This window comes from Saccopteryx leptura, chromosome 3 (genome assembly GCF_036850995.1).
Source record: "Saccopteryx leptura isolate mSacLep1 chromosome 3, mSacLep1_pri_phased_curated, whole genome shotgun sequence".
Classification (NCBI taxonomy): domain Eukaryota; kingdom Metazoa; phylum Chordata; class Mammalia; order Chiroptera; family Emballonuridae; genus Saccopteryx; species Saccopteryx leptura.
Genome location: NC_089505.1, coordinates 101,896,985 through 101,921,151, shown reverse-complemented (window position 1 = coordinate 101,921,151; position 24,167 = coordinate 101,896,985). Strand labels below are relative to the sequence as shown.

Here is a 24,167-nt window from a genome sequence, read left to right as displayed (position 1 = left end):
GCTGCACGGCGGCAGAGGCAGCCACAGGAGGGAGGGTGATGGCCTTTTGGGAAATCTACTTCTGGGCAAGCAACTAGTTTCATTTCAGATGTTTATGTCCCACCTGCTTCCCCAAAAGAGATTTAGCTGGGACAGGCAAATATTTATGCAGCCGACCAATGTTTCTCTCCCTCTATACATCTGTATGTGGTGGGAAGCCATGCAGACACATGACAGTGTGACGCTATAAATTTCCTTAAAGCCAGAGATTTCTTTGCTGTTCCTTCAGCTCATAACGCTGTCAGTGTATAACTGAGGCTCAATAGGTGGTGTTTTTAAATATTTTTTCTTACAGCTTTAATAAATTCATGGCTTTTCTTGATCATGCTAATAGCATATGCTCCTAACTTGAGAAAACTCAGTTGTAACTGAGTCTTTCCCCAGCTCATTTTTTCTTCTTCCCTGATCCTGGTTGAGGTTTTATATAGAAAATTCTCAACCTCATCCATAAGTGGCTAAAAGGGAAACCTAGGCGGGAAGGAGATACAGCCCAAGTGAAGACAACACTGCCATACATTAGTTCTAAAGCAGGGTGCACGTTAGAACCATCTGGGAAGTTTTTAAAATCCCAGTGTCTAGGCTTCACCCAAGACCAATTATATCAGACTCTCTGGGGGAGGAGTTGGGGTGCCAGTATTTACCAAGATCTCCTAGGGAGTTCCAGACTGCAATAAAGGTTAAAACCCTGTTCTCAAGATTAACGAGACCAGTTCTTCCAAAGACCTACCAAGACTCTGAAGACTTCTTTCTACTTTATTCCACCCTGAAGTGAACTCTTCCTCTAATTATCACTCACTAGCTTTCAGATGATGTAATAAAAAGACCTAAGAGTCAGGAGAAGAGGTTTAAGTCAGTGCATCACAATTCAAACTGGCAGGGCCTGGAGCTGGTCACCTCCTTCTCTCCACTATAAAATGGAATTATAGTGTGTGCCTGTAGGCCACAGGCTGTTGTGGGAATTACCTAAGCTCTTAATGGGAAGCTAGGGCTCTACTAGGAGTACCACACACAGGAGGAATTATTGATCTGATCTGTCTGTGAGGGGGTGGACATCAGCCCAGCCCATTCCCCACTCCCTCCAAAGCAGAGACGCTGGAGAGTCTCCCTGGGGATTTAAGACGCACTGGGTGATACAGAGGCCAGAGAGTCAAAAACCGTTTTTCTAATATGCAAGGAGGCTTAAAATTTCAGGCCTGACAAACTGGAATTCTGCTCCCACTGGTGCCAAATTTAAGAGCACTTTACTTAGAGCACAGAAAATCTTATTATGCTTCAATCTAATCTAGTGTCTAATCACAGGAAATGTCTAATGTTGTCTGTCTCCTTTAGTCCCATCTGGACTGACACCACTCTGGTACCATTCTTCATTACTCAAAGATCGATAATCAGACATACACAGACTTCCTAGCATGACAACAGGGAGGCTATTACCCAAGACCATCTTTGAGTGACATCAGTGTAAAGTCTCTACTCCTTACACAATACTATATACCCAGGAAGGCCAGTATCTGAAACTGCCAGAAGTCTCTAGACCGAACTTCTGTTTTTCTGTCAGAACATGAATATTTCTTATTGAGGGTTTCCTTATATTATAAGGTAGCAAAGCTGATTGTATTTGATAGGCTGTTCTTCTAAAAGGTCCGGTTTGAAAGCAAGAAACTAAAGATTTTTAATGATAAGAATTATAGAAAAAGAAGGCAAGACTACTCCAGAACTCTATAACAGTGGTCCCCAACCCCCGGGCCGTAGACTGGTACCCATCCGTGGGCCATTTGGTACTGGTCCGCAGAGAAAGAATAAACAACTTACATTATTTCCGTTTTATTTATATTTAAGTCTGAATAATGTTTTATTTTTAAAAATGACCAGATTCCCTCTGTTACATCCGTCTAAGACTCACTCTTGACGCTTGTCTCGGTCACATGATACATTTATCCATCCCACCCTGAAGGCCGGTCCGTGAAAATATTTTCTGACATTAAACCGGTCCATGGCCCAAAAAAGGTTGGGGACCACTGCTCTATAAGGGGTAATATGGACAGACATGGAGAGTGTCTTCTGGAAGAGTCGGAAAGGAGGAAGATTTACTGATTAAAGAACAGAAAAACAAAAAGGTGCCGAAACATCTTCCCAGGAGATCGGCGTTTACTTGGCAAAGTGTAGGTTTAACCACTGAGAAGCTCATTTGAGGAATGAAAATGCAGAGAAGGATCTTGAATAGGAGACATAACTTCATTTTAACCTACTAAGACAATGCAATTAACGGTAGCCTTTTCGATAAGATACGACATTTATTTCATTCTGAACTTTTCTGAATAAGGGGAAAGAAGAGATCCTATTCCACAGATGCACCTTGGAAATCCTTTAGCCATATACATTTAGCTTCCTTCTGATCAGTAATTCAGCAATTTGACCTACAGAAACAGTTCTTCTTTTTTAATATGGGGATTTACAAACCAAATTTTAAAAAATTGTCATCAGACTTAAAGCATGAAGTCAGAGTAAATATTAGACAAGTTAAAAAAAATCCTAAGAGGGCCCTGGCCGGTTGGCTCCATGGTAGAGCGTCAGCCTGGCGTGCAGAAGTCCTGGGTTTGATTCCTGGCCAGGGCACACAGGAGAAGCGCCCATCTGCTTCTCCACCCCTCACCCTCTCCTTCCTCTCTGTCTCTCTCTTCCCCTCCCGCAGTGAGGCTCCATTGGAGCAAAGATGGCCCGGGCGCTGGGGATGGCTCCTTGGCCTCTGCCCCAGGCGCTAGAGTGGCTCTGGTCGCGACAGAGCGACGCCCCGGAGGGGCAGATCATCGCCCCCTGGTGGGCAGAGCGTCGCCCCCTGGTGGGCGTGCCGCGTGGATCCCAGTCGGGCGCATGCGGGAGTCTGTCTGACTGTCTCTCCCCGTTTCCAGCTTCGGAAAAATACAAAAAAAAAAAAAAAAAAAAACTCCTAAGAGGAAAGTCACACTAATAGAGACTGCAGGAACATCTCCAACACCAACAAATATTTTCTTCTAACACATAAAAGCAAAAAAAAAAAAGCACAAATAATTTAAGATGACATCAGTCAGAAATTAGGAGCCCTTTTGAGAACTGTTGTCTCTATTTTGTGTATGGTTGTAATACAGAAGTATATTTCATGCATCTAATACCAATTACCAAAAATGAATAAGAATCTTTAAATATCTAAACTGCACTAAACTATGTACATTAAAGTCCATGCACTTGATTCAGGAGTCTTTAGAGACCTACTTAAAGTCTGCTTATTTGTACTTTACATATAATGCTAACAAGCTAGATTGAATGGTTTCCTAGCTGGCCGCAGGTTAGAAAATAGCAAAAGAGAAAGACTAGAGAATAAAACAGCCTAAAAGAAAGGGGGGGGAAAACTGCTTAAAAGCTGACAAACCTGGAATCTCAAAAAATTAGTATTCACAATGTTTGTCATGTAATTTAAAAACCGAGTAGACACATGTAGGAAAATGTGAGCCATACAGGAGATAAATGGTCAACAGGGCAGACCCAAGGATGACAAAGATGTTGAAAATAGCAAAGACTTTTTGAAAAGTTATATGTAAAATGACTTTTCAAAAGTTATTAATATTTTCTTTATATATGCGCATTAGGGTTTAAAGAAAAATATGGAAACAATGAGTGAACAGATAGGAAATGTTAGAGAAACAAAAATAATATAGAAAGCGTCAAAATTAAAATTATAGAAGCAAAAAAATTGCAAAAAAATTTCACAAGGTGAGCTTAGTAACAGATTGGACACTACAAAAGAAAAATTCAGTAAACTTGAGAGTGGGTTAACATAAATTATCCACTCCCAATCAAACAGAGAAAGAAAGACTGAAAAGAAAAGAAACAGAGACTCAGTGACCTCTAGGAAAATATTAAGTCATCTAACTTATATGTAACTGGAGCTCCAAAAGAAAGTAAAATAGATTGGAGTTTAAGACTATATTAAAGAAGTATGGGCAAAATGTTTCCAAACTTGATGAAAAAAATAAATAAAAAATACCCACAAAACTCAATAAACCCCAAGAAGGATACACAATGATATCCATATCTAGGCACAGCACAGTCAAATTATTAAAAACTAAAGATAAAAAGGAAGGGCCCTGGCCGGTTGGCTCAGCGGTAGAGCGTCGGCCTGGCGTGCGGGGGACCTGGGTTCGATTCCCGGCCAGGGCACATAGGAGAAGCGCCCATTTGCTTCTCCACCACCCCCCTCCTTCTTCTCTGTCTCTCTCTTCCCCTCCCACAGCTGAGGCTCCATTGGAGCAAAAGATGGCCCGGGCGCTGGGGATGGTCCTTGGCCTCTGCCCCAGGCGCTAGAGTGGCTCTGGTTGCGGCAGAGCGACGCCCCGGAGGCGCAGAGCGATGCCCCTGGTGGGCGTGCCGGGTGGATCCCGGTCAGGCGCATGCGGGAGTCTGTCTGACTGTCTCTCCCCATTTCCAGCTTCAGAAAAAAAAAAAAAAAGATAAAAAGGAAATCTTAATATCATTCAAATAAAGGGTAAAAACATTATATGCAAGGGAACATAGTCTGATCTCTCATCAGAAACAATGCAAGTTATGAAACAATGGGTCTTTTATGTAAAGCAGCGGTTCTCAACCTGTGGGGGTCGCGACCCACAGGTTGAGAACTGCTGATGTAAAGAAAGGAAAAAAGTCAACTTAAAATATTATATCCAACAAAACTTTCCTTTTAAAATGAAGGCAAATATATGCATTTTCCTTCCTTCCTTCCTTCCTTCCTTCCTTCCTTCCTTCCTTCCTTCCTTCCTTCCTTCCTTCCTTCCTTCCTCCCTCCCTCCCTCCCTCCCTCCCTCCCTCCCTCCCTCCCCTTTCTTTCTTTCTTTCTTTCTTTCTTTCTTTCTTTCTTTCTTTCTTTCTTTCTTTCTTTCTTTCTTTCTTTCACAAAGTGAGAGGTGGGGAGACAGAGACAGACTCCCACATACATGGACTGGGATCCACCCAGCAAGCCCCCTATGGGGCGATGCTCTGCCCATCTGGAGCTGTTGCTCCATTGCTCGGCAACTGAGCTATTTTAGCACCTGAGGCTAGGCCATGGTGCCATCCTCAGCGCCTGGGGCCAACCTGCTCGAATGAGCCATGGCTGTGGGAAGGGAAGAGAGAGAAAGAGAAAAAGAAGGGGAAGGGGTAGAGAAGCAGATGGTCACTTCTCCTGTGTGCCTTAACCAGGAACAGAACCCAGGACTTCCACACTCTGGGCTGATACTCTACCATTCAGTCAACCGGTCAGGATTGAGGCATTTTCAGATAAACAAAGCCACAAGAATTTGCTACCAGCAAACCTGTGCTACCAGAAATGTTAAAGAGTTTTTCAGGCTGAAGGGAAAATGATACTACATAGAAATTCAGACATGGCCCTGGCCGGTTGGCTCAGCGGTGGAGCGTCGACCTGGCGTGCGGGGGACCCGGGTTCGATTCCCGGCCAGGGCACATAGGAGAAGCGCCCATTTGCTTCTCTACCCCCCCCTCCTTCCTCTCTGTCTCTCTCTTCCCCTCCCGAAGCCAAGGCTCCATTGGAGCAAGGATGGCCCAAGTGCTGGGGATGGCTCCTTGGCCTCTGCCCCAGGCGCTGGAGTGGCTCTGGTCGTGGCAGAGTGATGCCCCGGGGGGGGGGCAGAGCATCGCCCCCTGGTGGGCAGAGCGTCGCCCCTGGTGGGCGTGCCGGGTGGATCCCGGTCGGGCGCATGCGGGAGTCTGTCTGACTGTCTCTCCTTGTTTCCAGCTTCAGAAAAATACAAATAAAAAGCAAAAATAATACCATTGTATTTTGAGGTTTATAACATACTAGAAAACCCGGTGGTCATACGAAATGACCGCTGTTCTAGATATTATAAATTGTAATTAAAATGATTTGTGCAAAGGTGTCTGCTAATTCAAACTGAATTACCCAGGGCAGGCGGCGAGGACGCCCCTTTGCTTAGTGCCCCACGGGGTTTCCCCCTTCTACTTGCTTAATTGCTTAAAGTAGAGTGCAATGAAGGAAACCACTGGTGGTACATTTCTTTTTTTTTTTTTTTTTCTTTTCTTTTTCTTTATTCATTTTTAGAGAGGAGAGAGAGAGAGAGACAGAGAGAGAGAAGGGGGAGGAGCTAGAAGCATCAACTCCCATATGTGCCTTGACCAGGCAAGCCCAGGGTTTCGAACCGGCGACCTCAGCATTTCCAGGTCGATGCATTATCCACTGCGCCACCACAGGTCAAGCATGTGGTACATTTCTTAAGAGCCACCGCTAGCTCAATAAATAAAGGTGATTTAAATAATAAAATGTTAATTCACATGTCAAAGATCTCTTTGTACACAACATTTCTTGTGTAGATCTTTCCATCATTTTTAAGCTCGCCTTGCAGAGGACCATCAATTATTTTTAATTTTACGTCCGTTCTTTCACGAACTCTTGAACAGGCAACATAAAGTTGACCGTGTCCAAATGCAGGCTCAGGTAAAAAAATGCCAACACGTGGATACTGATTAATCAATAATTTATTCAAGAGTGGTGGATAATTCTCAATTAGTGGAACTACAATGTTTCCGTACTTGCAACATTGAGAAAATCCTTTCTTGCCACAGTCAAATTGATTAATTTCTAACTTGAAGTTTAAGGACTGACAGTGTTCACATTTAATATTCATGTCACCAGAGGAATGCTCAAAAATTAAAGTTTCTCCGTTTAAAACTGTTTTAATCCTTTTTGCGTTTCGGTCAGCATTACTCTGTCATTTTTTTTGCATTTCTCTCCTGCCTTTGTTCAAGGGACTCATTTTGTCAAGACAGGCTTTTATGTCTTGCATCTGAGGCAAGCCTTGTTTCTCTATGCTCATCAGTCTCATTTTGCCGAGAAAGACGCATTTGTTCTGCGACTGAAGCAAGCCTTGTCTTTCTCTGCTCAGTGGTTTCTTTTTGTCAAGAAAGTCGTTTTTGTGCAGCTTTAGTTCCTTTTCTCTCCCCTTCAGTGCTGTGTTTTCTAGGAGGCATTCTTAAAAGAAATTACGTTAAGACGTAGTTTTTAGGTAAAACAGATGTTTGCCAATGCAAACAAATGTTCACCTTCCCCCTGACCCGCTCAATTTGCGTTCAGCCGTGGCAACTTCATCCCATTGGCTAGTACAGTTACGCAAGCAACCAATAAGCTATCGGTGACAAACAGACACATAAGCCGCATATAATAAAGATATAGAAGCAAAAATATGACAACAGAATAAAGATCAGAAGAAAGTAAGTGGACATAGGCGGGTTGTCAGATTAGATAAAGAAATTAGAAAAGAGAATAAATTAAGCACAAAATAAGCAGAAGAAAAAATAAAGTTAAAATCAATAAAATTTAAAAATTAAAATTAAAATAAGATCAAAAGTTGGTTCTAAAAAAAAAGTTAGTTCTTAGAAAAGATCAGTAAAACTATAAACTACTAACTTTTTAAGAATAAAACATAGAAACCAATTACCAATATTGGGAACGAAAGAGGGAACATCACTATAGATTCTATAAGCATTAAAAGGAAAATGAACCCTAGCCAGTTGGCTCAGTGGTAGAGCATTGGCCTGGCGTGCAGAAATCCCGGGTTTGATTCCCAGCCAGGGCACACAGGAGAAGCGCCCATCTGCTTCTCCACCCCTCACCCTCTCCTTCCTCTCTGTCTCTCTCTTCCCCTCCCGCAGCCAAGGCTCCATTGGAGCAAAATTGGCCCGGGCGCTGAGGATAGCTCTATGGCCTCTGCTTCAGGTGCTAGAATGGCTCTGGTTGCAACAGAGCAACGCCCCAGACGGGCAGAGCATCACCCCCTGGTGGGCATGCTGGGTGGATCCCAGTCGGGCACATGAGAGTCTGTCTGACTGCCTCCCCGTTTCAACTTCAGAAAAATACAAAAAAAAAAAAAAAAAGGAAAATGAGAATTGTATAAACAATGTTAGTCCAATAAGTTCCACAACTTGGACAAAATAGGTAAGTTTCTTTAAAAAAATGAAACTGAGGAACCTGGCACAAAAATACAGAAGTTCTGAATAGTCTTATATCTGTTAAAGTAATTGAATTAATGATTTAAAACTATATACACACACACAAATCTGCTAGGTCTAGATGCCTTTACTGGTCAATTCAATCAAACATTTAAGAAAGAGGTAAAATTAATGTTCCACAAACTTTTTCAGAAAATAGAGTAGAGAAAATACTTTCCAGTTCACTTTATGAGGCCAATATAATGCTTTACCAAAACCAGACAAAGGCTTTACAAGAAATCTATAGACCAAAATCCTTTATAAACATAGATGCAAAAATTCTTAATCAAACATTAAAAATTCAAATGCATGTTTAGTTTAACATTCCTTTAAAATCAAGATGATTCAGCCCTGGCCGGTTTGGCTCAGTGGTAGAGCACTGGCCTGGCGTGCAGGAGTCCCGGGTTCGATTCCCGGCCAGGGCACACAGGAGAAGCGCCCATCTGCTTCTCCACTCCTCCCCCTCTCCTTCCTCTCTGTCTCTCTCTTCCCCTCTGGTAGCCAAGGCTCCATTAGAGCAAAGTTGGCCCGGGTGCTGAGGATGGCTCCATGGCCTCTGCTTCGGGCGCTAGAGTGGCCCTGGTTGCAACAGAGCAACGCCCCGGATGGGCAGAGCATCGCCCCCTGGTGGGCATGCTGGGTGGATCCCGGTCGGGTGCATGTGGGAGTCTGTCTGACTGCCTCCCCATTTCCAACTTCAGAAAAATACAAAAAAAAAAAAATCAAGATGATTCACCATATTAACAGAATTAAAAAGGAAAACCATATTATAATCATCTCCACAAATGCAGGGGGGAAAAAGCGTTTGAAAAAATTCAATCCTATTCCTGATAAAAACTCTCAGAAAACTAGGAATAGAAAAGGACTTCCTCAATCTGATAAAAGGCATCTACCAAAACTAATACCTAACATCACACTTATTAGAAGTATAACTATCTTGACTCATCTACAACATGATTGCACGCATAAAAGATCCTTAAAAATATACAAAAATAATAATAAATGAATTCAATAAGGTCACATGATTGAGTAAATATACAAAAATATTTATTGTATTTTTATGTTCTAGCAACAAATAATTGAAAAATATATATATTTTTTTATTAAATGAGAGGTGGGAAGGCAGAGACAGACTCCCGCATGCGCCCTGACCAGAATCCACCTGGCAAGCCCCTTTCAGGTGATGCTCTGCCCAGCTGGGCCGCAGCTCTGTTGCTCAGTAACCAAGCTATTTTAGCACCTGAGGCCAAGGCCATGGAGTTATCCTCAGTGCCAGGGCCATCTTTTGCTCAAACCATTCAAGCCATGGCTGCTGGAGGAGAAGAGAGAGAAAGAAAGATGGGGGAGGGGGGAGAAGCAGATGGTTGCTTCTCCTGTGTGCCCTGACCAGGAATCGAACCCAGGACTCCCATGCGCCAGGCTGATGCTCTACTGCTGAGCTAACTGGCCAGGGGCAAAAAATTAAAAATTAAAAATACAATTTATAACAGCATAAAAAGTATAAAATACTTAAGAGATAAAGTTAATAAAAGATATTCAAGCTCTCTACATTGAAAACTACAGCTCTGGCAAGATGGCTAAGTTGGTTAGAGCATCATCTTGAAGCATAGAGGTTGCAGGTTCAATTCTTGGTTAGGGCACATACAGGAACAGATCAATGTTTCTTATTCTCTCTCTCTCCATTCCCTCTCTCCCTAAAATCAATAAATAAAAAGTAAAGAAAACTATAAAACTTTGTTCAGAGAATTAAAGAAAATCTAAACTAATGGAAAGAAATACCACATTCATGGATCAAAGACCCAATACTGTTAAGATATCAATTGATATATAAATGCATTTATAAATGAATTTGATTTATAAATTCAAGGAAAATCCAATCAAATCCCTTTAGGATTTTTTGTAGAAACTGATAAGCTTGTTCTCAAATGTACAAAGAAATGCCAAAGACCTATAATAGCCAAATCCATTTTGAAAAAGATGTTGAAAAATAAAGGAATCCATGACCCGTTTTTAAGACTTACTGTAAAGCTCCAGCATGAAGATAGTACGAACTGGCATAAAGATAAATCAATAGAACAGAAGAATCCTGAAATAGAACCACATGTATATATGGTCAATTAATCTAACATGGCATCAAAGCCATTTAGTGGGGAAAAGAAAGGTTTCTTTCAACAAACAGTACTAAGTACTTGGACCATCTAAATGGAAAATAATGAGCCTCACCCCCTACCTCAACGCCATATACAAAACTTTTTTTTTTTTTTTTTTTTTTTTACAGAGACAGAGAGAGAGAGTCACAGAGAGGGATAGATAGGGACAGACAGACAGGAACGGAGAGAGATGAGAAGCATCAATCATTAGTTTTTCGTTGTGACACCTTAGTTGTTCATCGATTGCTTTCTCATATGTGCCTTGACCGTGGGGCTACAGCAGAGCGAGTAAACTCCTTGCTTGAGTCAGCGACCTTGGGTCCAAGCTGGTGAGCTTTGCTCAAACCAGATGAGCCCGCACTCAAGCTAGAGACCTTGGGGTCTCGAACCTGGGTCCTCCGCATCCCAGTCCGACGATCCATCCACTGTGCCACCGCCTGGTCAGGCTACAAAACTTAATTTGAAGTCGGTGAGAGAATTAACTGTAAAACTAAAACGATCAAGCTTCTGGAATTAAAAGGAGACGACCTTCATGACCTCGGGATAGGCAGAGATTTTTCTTAAGTACACACAGAAACAGTAACCATAAAATACACCAGGGAACAAAATTTTTGTTGCATCCACAAAAACACTTGTTTTTACTTAATTCGAGTGTGCTGATCTCAAATCTGACATTAGTTTTTCTCTATAAGCTACAATTTTTTTGCAATTCAAGATTTTATGTTTTCATCTTATTGTAAAATTTTCAACATTTAGTTTAACATAATAAAGTAGAATGTCTTCTTGGGCATCATCTTTGTGAAAATATAATAATTTATATAATGCAGTAAATACACTAAAAGATATGACTGCATCAGAATTGGTCTACAATTTTGAAATAGAACATATTAAAAACACTTATTTTAATCATAAAATTTGCGCAAAACTTATTTAAATTCTATTCAGGCAAAAATTTGTGTTTGTAGCTCTTGCATTTGTCTACTTGTTGAAGACAATCTCGTTTGATGCTCCAGCAGTAGTCTGCCATCATTAACAGCTCTAAGATTTTCAGGAAACTTATCAAGGTGACTGTTCAGGAAGTGAATCTTAATGCTCATGTTACATCCAATGTCGCGGAAAGCCAACAGCATCCTTTGAACCAGAAGTTCATAGTTTTCTGCTTTTTTGTTGCCAAGGAAGTTCTTTGTAACTGCCACAAAAGACTGCCATGCTGCTTTCTCCTCCTTATTATCTTCCTGGCAAATTCTTTGTCACATATGAGGGTTCGAATTTGAGGTCCATCAAATATACCTGTTTTTATCTTCTTGAAAGAAAAGGCAGGAAAAGCAGAAATAATATGTTGAAAGCATTCACTTTCTCTATTCAAAGCCTGAACAAACTGCTTCATTAAGCCAAGTCTGATGTGAAGTGGGGGTAAAATGATCCTGTCTCAATTAACTACAGGTTCATTCACAATATTTTGCATCCCTACTTCCAGAGCTTCACGTTTCGGCCACTCCTTCTGTGTCCAGTGTTTCTCCCGAGCTCGGCTGTCCCCAAAACACAGAAAGCAAGGATACTTCATGAAACCTCTGTTGTCCTAGCAGAAAATTTACCATTTTATGACCCACACAAATGATCCAGTTATGCTCCTCATACTTCAAAAAGTCAAGCACAATTTTATGTCATTATAATCTTCTCGCAGATGAGTTGAATAAGCAATTGGAACTGATGCATAAACATTACTGTGGTGTAGGAGAAACACATTTCAGACTCCGTTTAGAGCTGTCAAGAAATAGCCGCCATTCTGTTGTACTGTAAGTGGTTACACCTGAGAAGACTACTGGTATCATGACAGTAAACAAAGTGTTTGTCTTCGAGGAAAAAAAGTCCACAAAAATTTGTTCACGCTTCCTGAAATGGGATACTTTAACTGACCAGTGAAGTACATTCTTTTCTTGAAGCCTGGAGGCTAATAACTCAGCTGCTTTCTTTGATAGGCCCAAATCTCTTACTAAGTCATTCAATTCGGGTTGACTAAACTGCTGAGGGGTTAATGACTGCTTGGCATCAGAAGAAGACCCTTCAGATTCTATAACCATTTCCTCATGCATCTTATCAAAATACACTTGGTCACCATGTTCACTTTCTTTGTCCTAAGAAATAAAACCATTGAAAACTGGAACCGGGAGTGTCTCAGAGTGTGGGATAAGTTGTATTGCTGAAGGAATATTAGGATATGTGATCATATGCTGTTTTTTCATGCCGATGCCCTTTGTATGGATCAGACAGAAATAACAGTCACTGCTGTGGTCCTTAGGTTCACGCCAAACCATGGGAATACCAAAAGGCATTCCTTTGCGTTTTCCTTTTGTCCAGTCACGAAGCATTTCCTCACAATTATGACACACAATATGAGGAGCCCAATTCTTGTCTTGATCGCCAAGGGGAACTTGAAAATAGGCAATATATGCACAAATGATGAAATATTGCACCTTTGATGTTAAAGTGTGTAACAGCCACATATATAACAGAAGGTGTCAGGACTATTCTTACATTTATGCCTACTTGAAGAAGCCATGATTCAATCTTAAAACAAAATAAGAGGGTATTTTTATCAGATAATAATTTTTTACATTTAAAAACAATTACAATTATGTAAAAGTGATGTTTATAAAACATTAATTGCCTTGTGATTATGTTCAATCCAAGAGTCGTTGCCCTTTAACTCCAATTTAAATTAAACCAATGCATGCCATTAACTGTAACAAAAAGAAATTAAAATTGCATAAAAACTAAAGCATGCATCAAAAAATGGATTTCAGATTTGGAATCAGCCTTGCAGAAATATATAGAAACAGTTCTAAAACCTCATGCAACAGAAAATGAAAAAAAAAATTTTGTTCCCCAGTGATATTGATACATTGGACTTCAAAATTTAAAACCTCTGATCTCTGAATGACACTATTAAAATGGAAAGATAGACCATAGAATGGGAGCAAATACATATAATTCTGAAAAAAAACCCTTATATCTAGACTATTTCTAGAATTCAATAAGATGATAAACAGCTCATTTATTTTTAACAGAGACAAAAGATTTTAATAGACACTTAAAAGATACAGAAATGGCAAATAAACACATGAGATGTTCATTATCAACAGTTAACAGAGAGCCTACCAGGCATTGGCGCAGTGGATAGAGCATCAGACTGGGATGCGGAAGACCCAGGTTCAAAATCCCGAGGTCTCGCCAGCTTGAGCGTGGGCTCACCTCATTTGAGCAAGGCTCACCAGCTTGGACCCAAGGTCGCTGGCTCGAGCAAGGGGTCACTCACTCTGCTGTAGCCCCATGGTCAAGGCACATATAAGAAAGCAATCAGTGAACAACTAAGGTGCTGCAACGAAGAATTGATGCTTCTCATCTCTCTCTCTTCCTGTCTGTCTGTCCCTATCTGTCCCTCTCTCTGACTCTGTCTCTGTCACAAAAAAAAAACAGTTAACAGGGAAACAAAAATTAAAATCACAATGAAATATCACCACGCATCACATAGAATGGCTAAACTTAAAAAGGTGGACAATGATGAGCGTTGCTAAAGATGCAAAACCCTCCTACATTGTTGCTGGGAGTATAAAGTGGTCTAACTACTTGAGGAAAGTAGTCAGTAGTTTCAGTTTCTTATACTTTCCACAAAAGAAAACATGCCTACACAAAGACTTGTACATAAGCCTGACCTGTGGTGGCGCAGTGGATAAAGCGTCGACCTGGAAATGCTGAGGTCGCCGGTTCGAAACCCTGGGCTTGCCTGGTCAAGGCACATATGGGAGTTGATGCTTCTAGCTCCTCCCCCCTGTCTCTCTCTCCTATCTCTCTCTCTCTCTCTCTCTCTCTCTCCCTCTCTCTCTCCTCTCTAAAATGAATAAATAAAAAAAAATAAAATAAAAGACTTGTACATAAAATGTTAATAGCAGCTTTATTCATAATAGCTAAACACTGGACAACCAAAAAGTCCAACAACAGGTAAATGGATAAATAAATGGTGGTAGTATATTTATACAACGGACTACATCTCAACAATAAAAGGAATAGAGCACTGATACCACATAAATGAAAGAAGCCTTGCATAGGAAGGCATATATTGCGCTATTAGTTTAGTTCTGGAACAGGTGAAACTAATTCTGGTGGCAAATCAAAACAGCCCTGTTTGATTTGCCCTGGCTCTTGATTTCCCTTTACCCTGGGGCCAAAACCTTATGTACAAGTGTTAGCGTTATTTTCGGGACAGAAACAGCAGACATTCTTAGCTTTGTATTCTCACAGCAGATGATAGTAACTAGAGACTGACTCCTCAAAGAATTTTGAGGACCAAGGACCTAAGTCCCCCCCTTCTCTCTCTCTGTATCTCTCTCCTCTCTCTCTCTCTCTCTCCTCTCTAAAAATGAATAAATTAAAAAAAAACTTAACCAGCTGTATATTTGGGGTCTATGCATTTTGCTATACATAAGAGATAATACTTAAATAAGTAGGTGGTACCTGTATCACAGAGTTGTTGTTTAAAAAAAAAAAAAGACCACAAGGGACAGGCATTGAGAGGCCAAAAGTCTTATCCATATACCTCACCAGGCCCTCTAGAACATTGCTGTATTGCACAGTGGATTTTATGATGACCACTAAGTCATGGCAGAGGTGGGAGGAGGGGAGCGAAACCAATTATTCAGTCACTGAATATGGCTGCCATGTAATGAAAACTGTTTGCCTGGAAGGTTCACCTGTGGAGCAGCTGACCGTCAAAGCACTCCAGATAAGAGCATCCATATTGCTTATCTATTAAGGAGGACACTAATCAATATGCCAAAGTTTCTTCTCTAAAAGTTACCACTAACAGCACTGCACTAAAACAGATGGACAATTGCCCTGGCCTTTAATTAATGAAAATTCAGAGTGAAGAGACACACTCAGACCCCCTGTAGTACTAGCCATTCTGACTGCCTGGCGGCCAAGTCTGGGGAGCTCTCATCTTAAATCTTAGGAAACAGCTTTCTCTTTGGAGAGAACAGAGGCTATGGAGACCACACCACAGAGGCCACAGCCCGTAGCTGTGGTCTCCATAGCCTCTGTTCTCTCCAAAGATGGAGACACCAAACAGCAGATGTGGCTTACAGTGACCTCTGCATTTAAGAGAACCAAAACTATGCTGCCTCAACTTATTAACTGGCCCCCGGGCTGAGTGAGGGTGAAGGAGAGGAAGCAAGGGGGACTTAGGTCCTTGGTCCTCAAAATTCTTTGAGGAGTCAGTCTCTAGTTACTATCATCTGCTGTGAGAATACAAAGCTAAGAATGTCTGCTGTTTCTGTCCCGAAAATAACGCTAACACTTGTACATAAGGTTTTGGCCCCAGGGTAAAGGGAAATCAAGAGCCAGGGCTTATTGTATGAATAAGACTGGTTTGTTGTGTTGTGTTTTGTTGTTGTTGTTGTTGTTTTGACTGCCAGTGTATAGAACTGAAAATAATAATAATCCTTGATTTATGACATTCATCCCTGCTATGTGCACAGCCTCTCTTTTAAAGAAATATAATAAATGCCCATGAATTCACCTGAGGCAAGTACTCTTCTGAATCCTGTCATTTCCTTGCTAAGGCTTTCCTGACCTGGCCCATGTAAGCAAGGTAGGGAGAGAATTTCCTAAAGCTCCCACCACCTCCATTCACATAGACTCAACTTAGGATGCAGAGGCAGGCACCTTCCCCTAGCCAGAGGCAGCACCACAAGGCTGGGTGCCCACCTAGGTTACCAAACAGCTTTCCTGCATGGGTCTTTCCAATCTGCAAGCCTGATTTATATATTTCAGTGAGAGAAAAGATGTAAGTCCCTTTGAGCAAAGTATGCCTGATATATATCACAATATTTATTTTTGGTGAAATAATGGATCAGTCTTCAGGGAAAGCTAGAGAAAAGGCATTTCTTGAGCTTGGATATAAATCAGTCACTCTGAAATCTGCAGAGGAATCTATATTCTTATCCCCCCCAACCTCAACTACAATGTGAAATAAGCAGCTGACTTTTAAAAGTCATTGTATTATTTGTTTCTAGACCAAACACTAAAGAGAGTTAGGGATGTGAGGCCTGAGAAGCAATTGCTCCTGGAATGTACGTGTCTAATTCCCCAAAGTGAAGGTGCACTTAAAATGAGAGGTCCACCCATCCTGCAGGTGTTAAGTTGTACATCTGGCAGGGATGAGTTCTAAGCTTTCCTTGTAGTACTCAGTTCTAACAAAGAGGGAAGAGGTATGTGGCTAGTCTTAGGATGTAAGGCTCTCTCTGGGGACCGTCCAGTTATTATAGGCCTGTCTTCCTATCTATATTAATGTATCATACAGCAGGACAACAGTAAAACTGAAGGGTAAGGGAGAAATATTCAATGGATTTGCAACTTAAACAGAGCTCTTCAAAGGAAATCTATTTAAATCTGAGATGTTCCTAATATTAATTATCCTGAACATCTCAGAGGCTCAGATTCACATGCTACAAAGAACACAAAGCCTTTTTAATTTTCTTACCTGTCCCTGGACTAGTGGCAATAAATCAGGTATACTGAGAAACCACACATGACTAACAAACCAGCCCATTAATGGGGAGCAAAGATCATTTGCCAAGATGACTTACTCAGACGTAGCCACATATCATAACCGGCAATACCCTGGAGGCTTAATGCAGCAGGCATGAAAGGCAAGAGCCTGGGCATTCCCTGCCAAGTCACAGGCATTCCAGGGTGACTCGAGCAACCTGCAGGTGCCTACTATCCAGGTATGCAAGACTTTACTCATGGCTGCCTCCTCCCCACCCCCTTCAAGTTCAGCTTGCACTTGGAAAATGACTGCAACTTCTAAAAGACCTCTTGGGTCATGGAGCTGCAAGGCCCCCAAAACCTTGCTGTGGTCCCCTACTCTGAGACTCAGAATCAGATACCCTAGAAAGAAGGGCCAGCCTCTGCCACCAGCCACCTTAACTGCTAGTTTATAGATCTTTACAGCAGCCACTCACTCAAGTATCTGAGCCAAATAGGTGTCATGCCCTGTTCTAGGCGCTTGGGCAGACCTATAAACAAAACAGTAAACAAGTGGGAGAGTGAAAGAGAAATAAGAATCCCTTAAATGCCAGCCTGTTCATTTTACCATGAAAATTGAGGTGCAGTGATAAAGAGGAATTTTTCCCTTAGCCTGGAGTTGATGGTGTGGCTAGGACTTGAACCCAGGTTGGATTCTTAGGGGGACTGCCACACACAGGGGTGTGTAAGGGCAGAGGGGATGGGGACCAGGGTGAAATTTAACCCACATTTTTCACGTGGGCTAAGAGCAGCCACACTCCAGTACTGTTTCTCACTGCTCCAGACTCCCCAAGTCCCTTCAACAAAAGCCCCTTCACTGGAAGGGACAACTGAGATTCCCCAGATCAGCAACCAACCATCACTAGTAGGACCCAGGAGAGTCTGAATCCTGTCATTGGGATGTAACCCTGACAAGTTCTTATACTCCTAACTCTTATCATGAGTGAAAAGAGCCTGTTGAACTTAAGTCTACCAGAAAGCCACCTATGGCTGAGATCTCTATAATACTAGCAATATTTCCTATATTATCATCAGATCCAAAAGGGAAGGCTGTTAGCAAGCCAGTTTACTTTTTTGCCAACCCTTTACTCTTCTTGATCCCAAGCAGAGGATCTGTCACTGTTCAATCCCACCTCTAAAGCTCAACATAGGTGATAGAAATAATTAAATTAATCAACTCTATAAATATTCTACTCTTGACTAGGTGCCAGGGATGCAACAGTGAACATCACCACCACCAACAGCAACACGCCACCGCCCACGACGTCATGGAACTAAGACACATCGAATACAGAGCTGAGACAAGCCATCTGCTAAGAAGTCCCTGAGCAGGATGGCAGTCTACTTAGAGGCCAGGTCTGGAAGCAAGGGTGTATGTGACCAGCTGACTCTCCCCCTCTCTCACCTCATTTTCCAGAAGGAAAAATAAGGTCCACGAAGGAGAGGCAGCAGCTTGCCCAGAGTCAGACAGCTGACAGTCAAACCCATGTTCTCTAGGTCTCCCCTTTCCACCACATTGCCTCCTCTAAGGTTCCAAACTTGCAAGGTGAGGAGAAATAGTTGATTCTAGGGGCAGATTGTTTCCTGATGCATGTACACCCACAACACGCAGCTCCAACCCATCTTATCATCGCAGACCTTGTGCCCATGTCCATCTCTCAAACTAGAATGTTTATAAATATCCTGTGTTGATTTAGAGCGCGGGTGTCAGGTCTTCATTCATTCTCATTTATCACCGTCTCTGAATCTCTCTTGATGCTTACTTTCACCTTAAAAAAACCTCATCTTATAAGGAACAGAGCCCTTTTTATCGAGGCTAGCTCCCCCTCTGCTCCTGGGGTCTAATCAATCCACGTCTAGAAATAAACAAGGCAAAGAGGAAAGCAACAGTCCCTTTTATGAAAACAGGCACCTTTCTAAAATGATCCACCCCTGGGCATGGCACAGATAGAAATTTAAATGAGGAGGAAATAAAGATATTCTCCAGCAATAGTCGTATACATGGGGATCAGGTGGGACACCAGGAAAGGTAACTCTGGGTTAAGAGCTAAACCAAAAACTCTGCCCCACATTATTCAGGTTATCCGGGAGGATGGGAGGGGGCAGGGCAGGGGCTCCAAACTCAGGAAGCATAAAGAGACAATCAAAACGTAATAGTGTATATAGTCCAGGCCCCTTCATACTGAGGAGCTTAAGGACTCCAAGACATTAAGAGAGGGCTCACTGAACATCAACTTTAGGTATATGCAAGTAAGCCTCCAGCTCCTACTGGGGCACACGGAGATGCCAGATAGAAAGATCCAGACATCTGGCACCCAATATGGACCTCCGCCCATCATGTTATTTTACACCCACCTGCAAAGCATAGTCTCCACACCTCCCAACTCCCACCACCCCTCAGCTGCTGCAGCAAGTCACGCCCACAGCTTCTGCAGGCAAGGGAGGCTGTCTTTGTACAGAGGGGCAAAACCAAGTCCCCACTAGCCATGACTCCCAAACCCAGGCTTTCAGAAATGGGTCACATAGCCAGACACAAGTGCAGAAAGCACCTCTTCTGAAGAGGACAGTGGTTAGATAACTCTTAATCCTTTAGGGATTTTTAAAAAAATCTATAGCGGCTCTGGATACCTCATGAAAAAGTGCATCCATGCAGTTTATATGTGATTCCACTGGGGGTTACTGCCATCTGAGGAAGTCTAAAAGGGCAGAAAGGGCTAAAGTGCTCTGAGGCAGCTTTGAGAAAGGGAGCTGCAGGTGGTCCATGTGAGTACTCAACAATTTCTTAACCAAAAAGATGCTGCTTCCTTAGCTACTGCAAGGTCCAGCCTTATTAAACCTTTGAGATTTCAACAAGAATTTGGAAAGTTAGAGTGCACATGTGTGTACACGCAAGTACACACATACTCCAAGGACATTTTTTGTGGCTTCCTATCTTGACGTCACAACATGTCCCCTGACTGCTAGTTAAGACAGTCTCCAAACAGGGCTTAGAGCAGAAGGGTTGAGTAACAGCAGAGGTAAGAAGTGGGGGGAAGGTGAGTGTTGGGAGGGAGGATAGTAGGGACAAGGAGAGGGGGACAACTAAGCTCTCCACTGGCTGAGTAGGTCTTGGAAGGACAAGTACCAACCCTTGCTGTCTACTCCCCCTAGAAATCACAGCAGAGCTGTGACTCCTTTGCAGCAAGCCAAGAAGTCCAGGGAGAAGCAGCCCTTTGCTCCTAGGTCCCTGGAGAGGGGGAGCATCCTCTCCTTTCTAGGGTGAAGACCCTGGCCCACTGCTTGCTCATAGCCCCCTCGTGGCCCTGGGGTGTCACTACAGCCCCCTCTGCATTGCTGGGCAAAAACCTCACACAGGCAGCTCTACCAGTGGTATAGCAGAATATTTCGGTACCCTTGGCAGCTTGGCAACAGTCTTCAAGCCATGGTGAGACTAGGTTTGCTTTTGGTTTCTTACACTAAGACTAAGATTCTGACTTAAAGTGATCCTTCTAAACCTCTCCCTGGTACAATCCCTACAAGGAATAAGTCCAAGACCTGCTTCATTAAGCCAGTAACCTTGGGGCTTCTATCACATTACCACCACCTTTCTGATCATTTCTTCCTTCAGCACATGCAATTATATGCAACTATTTCAAAGCTCAATAGAAGTAGTTAAGAGGAACGCACAACATCCTCTGGTTTGTAGGTTGCTGGCTAGATTACAAAAGACTTGCAGGATACCAAATACCCACCAAATCCTCAAGTTTCCAGAGAGCAAATCCTACAGAGGTTTGAGGAAAATCAGGACTTAAGACACACAGGGAGAAAGAACATGGCTTTTGGCCCTGTGCAAACAAATAGGGAGTCCATTAAAGAACCTTACTAGCGACTGCATATAATTCTTACTAGCAACTTCATTAAAAGAAAAGTGAAGCCCACCTGGGCTGGGACTGGACTGGAGAGACCAGAGTCTGGGGCTAGGGGAAAGTTGGTCTAGTGGTTCAGCTATCACCAGTCAGGGGTGGGGACCATTAACTGAACTTAGCGGTGGGAAAGTGAGCAGGTAGGAATCAAGGTGGAAAGTTTGGGAGGAGATAGAAGGATGCAGAGAGTGCCTCTGGACTACTAACAGGGATTGGGGTCGGAGTAAGTGGTTGGAATCACAAAAGAGTCTTTTCTTTTTTGGGGGGACGGGAGAGTGAAGGCAGGGGAAGAGTCCTTACCTCCTTGATTTTCTCCCGCTGGGTTTGAACTAGGCTCTGGGGCTCCTTACTCTCATCGGTCCTAGTCCCCAAGACCGGGTGGCGGAGCCGACTCCGGAACGCGTTGAAGTCAAAGCTAAATGGGATGTTCCCCTCCTGGGGTCTGAGGGCCTCGACGCCGCTGCTCCGGGCCGCCGTGGCCTCCTCCCGTGGCCTGGTGGGCTGGGTACGCCGCGTCCACCCTTTCCTGCGGCGGGTGCTGGCTTGGCTGCTGGGGTCGTCCTCGCCCGGGGCTGGCGCGGCGGGGGCCGGGTTGGGGGGCGACTCCTGCCCTCGGGCCGGAGGATGGCCGGGGATTTCAGACATTACCTCCAGGCCGGGCTGCTGGGTCCGGGGGGCCAGGAAGAGGCGCTTGAGGCGAGAGGAGTTGGGCAGCAGGAAGAGGGCCCCGAAGCACAGGGTGACGAGGCCCGAGAGGAAGAGAAGGAAAAGGAATTTCTGCGGCAACCGCAGCCCCCACGGGGAGGCCGGGACGAAGCCGGGCACTTTCCTCATGAGCATCGTGGCCTGGCACGGGGCTGGGGACAGTCAGCTCCGGCCCGGCCCCTGAGGTTCTCAGGGTACAAGCACTGGTCAGCAGGGGTCTCGGCCAAGGGAAATCGTTGGGGGGCGCCGCCTGGGGTGGGGGTTTCCCTGAGAGTTTCGTGCGGCTGGGGACAGCCTCTGAAGGAAGTTCAAGGAGTTTGGAGAGACTCTTCCCGCGCCGAGGCGAGGGCGCAGCGGCCTCGGCGGGGCCCGGGCGAGCCGGGCGGCACGGCTCAGGGCCCGGGCCCGCAAGGGCCGGCCGCGCGCCGCAGCCTTCCCTTTGGCGGCTAAGCAGCCCCTCCCCGCAGCGGACGGAGCCTACGGGGCCCGCACCTTCCCGCGCTGCGGCCACTGCTGGGGCCGTCACATGCCGTCCGCGGTGCCCCGGCTGTCGACGCAAAGGAACGCCCGCAGGCCTCGTCCCAGCGCCGAGCCGCCCTCAGCCCCTTGGCCCAAAGTTTCAGCCTCAGAAGCAGTTTCCAGAGGGGGCAGACTCGGGGAGCGAGGTGGCAGCGAGGCCGGCGCGTCAGTGGCGCTCCGAGAGCGCGCCGACCCAGACAGGTCGAGACAGCGCCAGGGCTAGGCTATCGGGACACGTCCACAACTTTGCCCCGCCGCGGAGCAGGCGCTGGGCGGCGAAAGCAGGCACTTCTGGGCCGGCTCGGGCAAGGGTCTTCCGGGCCCCCGTGAGTGGAGGGATGCCCGAACCCGGATCCAGAGCCGGTCGCCGTCCGCGACCAGCCGCGGCGGGGTGGCTGCAGCTGCGCCTGGGAGTGTGGGATCTCGCCCCGCCAACTCCGGAGGGCTCCGGGTTCCCGCTGGGATCACCTGTTCCCGGCCCCCGCCGGCTCCGCGGAGCGCTCAGAGCCGGCTGCGCCTTCCCCGCAGCAGCTGGCGTTCTTGCAGCGGCCGCTCCAGACGGCCGCTGCCGCTGCAGGATGAGCCGCTACCGCTGCCGCCGCCGCCGCCGCCGAGCCTGCGCCCCACGCGATCACACGAGCGCACAGCCACCTCTGCCGCCTCCGCCGCAGCCCCGGCTTTCACTGAGACAGCGCCCGCGGCTCCGCCTCCCGCCGGGCCACGCCCTCAGGCCACGCCTACTGCGCGCGCCCACGGTCCACCTCGGCCGCGGCGCCGCAGCCAGGCCAATGGCCTCACGTCTGGGGGTTGGAGTGCGGGGACTCAGCTAGGGTGGGGAGAGGGAACAAGACTTCAAGCCACGCCCCCTCCCACTAACGGCCAGCTCGGTGCACACTCCCATCAGCACCAATGGTCCAGCTGCGCGGGGTTGACGAGGGCGGGGGTGGGGAGCGGAGCGAGGTCATTGGCTGTCTAGGAGGGATCCCTGATGGGCCGCAGTCTCCCATTGGTTAGTGCCCAGCGTTCGCTGGACTAGAAGTGACCGAGACCCCCGCCCCCCGTCCGCATTACTCTGGTTGTCGGTCCCTCTGGGAGCAGGAGACCTAGCTAGTCTGGAAGGCCCTGGCCATTGTTAGATGGCCATTGTTAAGTAACCTCTCTCACCCCTCTGTGTCAGCCGAAGATTGGCAGGGTGCGAGGGGACTGCCCGGGGGTCTCCAGAGCTTCCGCGGGGGACGTGGTGGTGCTGCTGTAGCAGGCTGTGAGGAAGGGGTGGCGGGAGCCAAGTCGGAGCTGTAGCTGCGGTGGAGCCGGTCGAGGCAGTGTGTCGACTGGACCCCCGCAGACCACTAATCTACCTTCCTTTTACCTCAACCCAAAACCGGGCCAGGACCCCTGGTGGGGCAGGGAGAGGTGCTAACTGCAGCGGTAGAAGGGCAAGAAAGGAGAACCCTGGTCATGTGCATAGAAAACCACACACATGTGGCACGCATACCTCGATGCCTGCGTGTGTTTATGTGCACTTGTGTGTTCCTATGCATAGATACCTATGCACTCAGAGATTGTGATTGGGGGTGTTCTTGCACACAACCATGCACTTAATTTAGGTGTGGACACCAAGTGATTTTGCCAAAGCATACATAGATATATACATATAGTACGAATATTGACATGAGCACTCATACCCACAACATCCAAAAATATGCACATGTACACACTGCCAGGACACCAGTGTCTTGACCTCAAGGCCCTCACTCCTTCCTCCTTGGACTTAAGTCCCTCTGTGTCTTTCCTTTCTGTTAAACCTAACCCAGGCCAGAGCAACATTGTGCTGTGTGGGTCTTTCATGCAAAGCACTTTATAGAGACAAATAACAGCAGAGGGAGAGACAAATTAAGAGGTGTAATAGGCAAGAGGGAAAATATCTGCTTTCAGCTGCAATTTAAAATGAAATGCAGCGTTGACGAGACAGAAAATACTGCAGGGAGGCCTTTCCCGGCAGAAGAATCGGCCCAGGCAGGCTCTCACCTCATAAATCTTGCTTCTTCCCTGGGGCCTGCTATGTATGAGTTGTTGGAACTCAGACATCCTTGTACCTCTGGCCAGGCCACGGACAGCAGACCCTCCTCTGATATTTAAATACCCTTGGCATGTATATCCCTTTCAGCTGAAAATGAAAAGCTGGTCTGGTAATAAGTGCAAATAATCTGGAGGTTGGGTTCAACAGTCCCTCCCAACCCCA

The 24,167-nt window shown here is 45.2% G+C and overlaps 1 protein-coding gene across 1 annotated transcript in view; it reads right to left on the bottom strand.

The window, feature by feature from the left end:
* Nucleotides 1-22,631, bottom strand: part of MAN1C1 (mannosidase alpha class 1C member 1) — a 141,694-nt gene extending 119,063 nt beyond the window's left edge. Inside the window, exon 1 of the mRNA XM_066375490.1 lies at nt 21,002-22,631. Coding sequence (XP_066231587.1) covers nt 21,002-21,541 — 540 coding nt within the window. The 5' untranslated portion in view covers nt 21,542-22,631. The remainder of the gene's footprint in view (nt 1-21,001) is intronic.
* Nucleotides 22,632-24,167: the final 1,536 nt, after the last annotated feature.